Here is a 3,384-nt window from a genome sequence, read left to right as displayed (position 1 = left end):
CCACTCCTCATGGAGGATGAAAACTATGAACCTCCAGGACATAAAGACATCGTGTTCATGTGGCAACAAGTCAGCTGTTGGTCCATACTGGCATACTGCATATCAAATTAAGCTGTCTTTGTCAAAGGAGCCAGGAATTTTATAGTACTTTTGTATGAATATTATTGAGGGTTAAGATGATTCTAAAAAGACAAATCCATCAGAAATCTCAGACTATGCCTCAGCAACACCCTCTCTTCTTTTGCAACCTCTTCAAGGCATCTTTGATGTCTTTGTTTCTCAGACTGTAAATCAAAGGATTCAGCATGGGAATCATCACCGTGTAGAAGACCGATGCGAATCTGTCGAAGCTGGAGGAGCCTCCAGAACTGGAACTCAAGTAGACAAACATGCCTGAGGCATAGAAGAGGCTCACTGCCGTCAGGTGGGAAGCGCAGGTGTTGAAAGCTTTGGATCTGCCTTTCACGGAAGTGATCTTCAGGATGGAGATGCCAATGTAGACATAGGATATCATGATAACGGAAACATTTATTATCCCAAAGATCATTGTCGATAGAGCAGTGAAGAGTTGTGCAGAGAACGTGTCAGTGCAGGACAGAACTAACAGCTGGGGCATGTCACAGAAGAAGTGGTTGATGACATTAGGCCCACAGAACTGGAACTTCAACATGAAACACAAATAGAATATAGAAGCAGAGAGTCCAGCCATGTAGGATCCCAGCACCATCCGACCGCAGAGAGCGGGCGACATGACTGAGGAATAGAGGAGTGGGTTACAAATGGCAGCATATCGGTCATAAGCCATGGCGGTCATGAGGCAAGACTCACTCAGCCCCATGGTGGAAAATACAAAGTACTGAACAACACAACCCACATAGGTGATCACTTTCTGCTCCTGGAAGAAGTCGTAAAGCATCTTGGGGGCTGTGGCAGTCACGTAGCAGATGTCCATGAAGGACAGGTTACTGAGGAAGAAGTACATGGGGGTGTGGAGGTGGGAGTCTATTCCTATTAAGATGATGAGCGACAGGTTCCATGTCAGGGTCAAAATGTATATCACCAGGAATACAGCAAAAAGTACTGCGATGATTCTGGGAAAATCTGAGAATCCCAAGAGGATAAAATAAGTGATCTCTGTGATATTGCCTCCTCCAACCATTGGCTTGACACTCCTAAAATCAGAAAAGTGACCAGAGGATACATTGCCTACTCGTGACATCGTAGCATTACAAGCCTCATATACAACATATTTTCCCCCACTGAGCACTGGAAAAGTGGAAATGCTCCAGGGTCCTAGGGAAAGACCCCAGCTTTTCATCTTGAACTGTCAAGAAGAGCCTTCTCAGTGTTCCATGGAATGCTCCAGGCCAGAATACTGGAGTGGGTAGCCTTCCCCTCTCCAGGCGATCTTCCCAACCCAGGGATTGAACCCAGGTCTCCCGCATTGCAGGTGGATCCTTTACCAGCTGAGCCACCAGGAAAGCCCAACAAGACTGGACTGGGTAGCCTGTCATTTCTCCAGCAGATCTTCCCAATCCAGGAACCGAACTGGTATCTCTGCATTGCAGGCAGATTCTTTACCAGCTGAGCCACAAGGGAAGCCCAATTATTTTATGAGGTCTCACAAAAATTCACAGGCATATTTTTTAAATTGACTCAAAACTTTGAAATAAAGCAAAGTCTATCTCTGCCAAAGCAATTGAAATTCTGTGCTTGTATATCACAAAGAGACTTTTGGTTAAAACAATGAGGATTTTAAAGACCTCTGATGATTTAATATGTATAACTGTTGCTTTATACTAATAAAAGGATAAGCAGCATCATTTCAGGATAAATTTGAACTAGCCCATCTTCCCATGATGGTCACCCAGATGGGTTTTCAAGAATTTCTTCTTTACCCATAAAAAATTACCTTGTTTATAATAACACCTCAATTTTTTACATGTATTCAATGCATCATCTCCAAAATAATCTGATAATTTACCTTAATTTATATTCCCAATATACTTTTGTAGAGCTCAGCATGTGTGCCCAATAGTTATGAAATAATTCTTCTTAGGGAAGCCGCGTACAAACTGTTCTAAAGGGAGCCTAGTACAACTCACTACCAGCCCCAATTATTGTCCTAATATTCAAATATTCTGCATGGCAGACACCATCAGTTCCATGGACATGAGTCTGAGCAAATGCCAGGAGACAGTGAAGGACAGGGAAGCCTGGCGTGCTGCAGTCCATGGGGTCACAAAGAATCAGACAGACACAACTGAGCAACTGAACAAGGAAACAACTAGTACTGTGGTTAAAGTTCCAACTTAGAGATATAGTTCTCAGTGACATAATCAAGATGACAACATAGGTCATTCCTGACTTCAGTTCCTCTAAGCAGAAAAAAGAAAAGTGAAAGTTGCTCAGTCATGTCTGACTCTCTGTGACCTCCTGGACTGTAGCCTGCCAGGCTCCTCTGTCCGTGGAATTCTGCAAGCCATAATACTGGAGTGGGGAGCCTATCCCTTCTTCAGAGGAATTTCCTGTCCCAGGAATCAAACCAGGGTCTCCTGCATTGCAGGTGGATTCTTTCCCAGCTGAGCGACCAGGGAAGCCCCACGAGAAAAATAATTAGCAGTTATTCATAGACACGGTACCAATGAAAAAATCCTAAAGCAAAGGGATGAAGCTGAAGCGTCCCTGTGAACTACAGAGATGGAGAAAGACCACATTAGGAGGGTGGAGGCCAGACACATTTGACTGCATTGCCCCTCCCCTAGCTACACCAAGAGGACCCTTCTCGGGCTACAGTTTCTTTATGGAAAAGAGAGAGAGCTCAGGGTACTCAGCTTTCTCTATAGTCCAACTCTCACATCCATACATGACCACTGGAAAAAACCATGGCTTTGACTAGATGAACCTTTGTTGGCAAAGTAATGTCTCTGCTTTTTAATATGTTGTCTAGGTTGGTCATCACTTTTCTTCCAAGGAGCAAGTACCTTTTAATTTCATGGCTGCAGTCACCATCTGCAGTGATTTTGGAGTCCCCAGAAATAAAGTCTGTCACTGTTTCCATTGTTTCTGCATCTATTTGCCATGAAATCATGGGATCAGATGCCATGATCTAAGTTTTCTGAATGTTAAGTTTTAATCCAGCTTTTTCACACTCCTCTTTCACTTTCATCAAGAGGCTCTTTAGTTCTTCACTTTCTGCCATAAGGTTGGTGTCATCTGCATATCTGAGGTTATTGATATTTCTCCTGGCAATCTTGATTCCAGCTTGTGCTTCCTCCAACCCATTCTTTGACAGCTAGCCCAATTGATCAAGGTCACTGCCAGGTGATCTATCTAGAACTCCAAGCTGAGCTGACTGGGGAAGGGCTGTCTCTACTAAAGCAA

At 43.8% G+C, this 3,384-nt stretch overlaps 1 protein-coding gene across 1 annotated transcript; it reads right to left on the bottom strand.

Moving 5' to 3' along the window:
* Nucleotides 1-220: 220 nt before the first annotated feature.
* LOC110149306 (olfactory receptor 5AN1-like) lies at nucleotides 221-1,162 on the bottom strand. Its single transcript, XM_020911689.2, has one exon. The coding sequence runs from the start codon at nucleotides 1,157-1,159 to the stop codon at nucleotides 221-223; it is 939 nt and encodes a 312-aa protein (XP_020767348.2). The 5' UTR covers nucleotides 1,160-1,162.
* Between the last annotated feature and the right edge of the window lie 2,222 nt (nucleotides 1,163-3,384).

This window comes from Odocoileus virginianus, unplaced genomic scaffold (genome assembly GCF_023699985.2).
Source record: "Odocoileus virginianus isolate 20LAN1187 ecotype Illinois unplaced genomic scaffold, Ovbor_1.2 Unplaced_Contig_52, whole genome shotgun sequence".
Lineage (NCBI taxonomy): Eukaryota > Metazoa > Chordata > Mammalia > Artiodactyla > Cervidae > Odocoileus > Odocoileus virginianus.
Note: the sequence above shows the minus strand (reverse complement) of the source record. Positions and strands in the feature narration are given on the sequence as shown.

Bases quoted from the DNA above. Each gene is read 5' to 3' on its own strand.
- LOC110149306 (XM_020911689.2), bottom strand. From the start codon at position 1,159: ATGGTTGGAGGAGGCAATATCACAGAGATCACTTATTTTATCCTCTTG.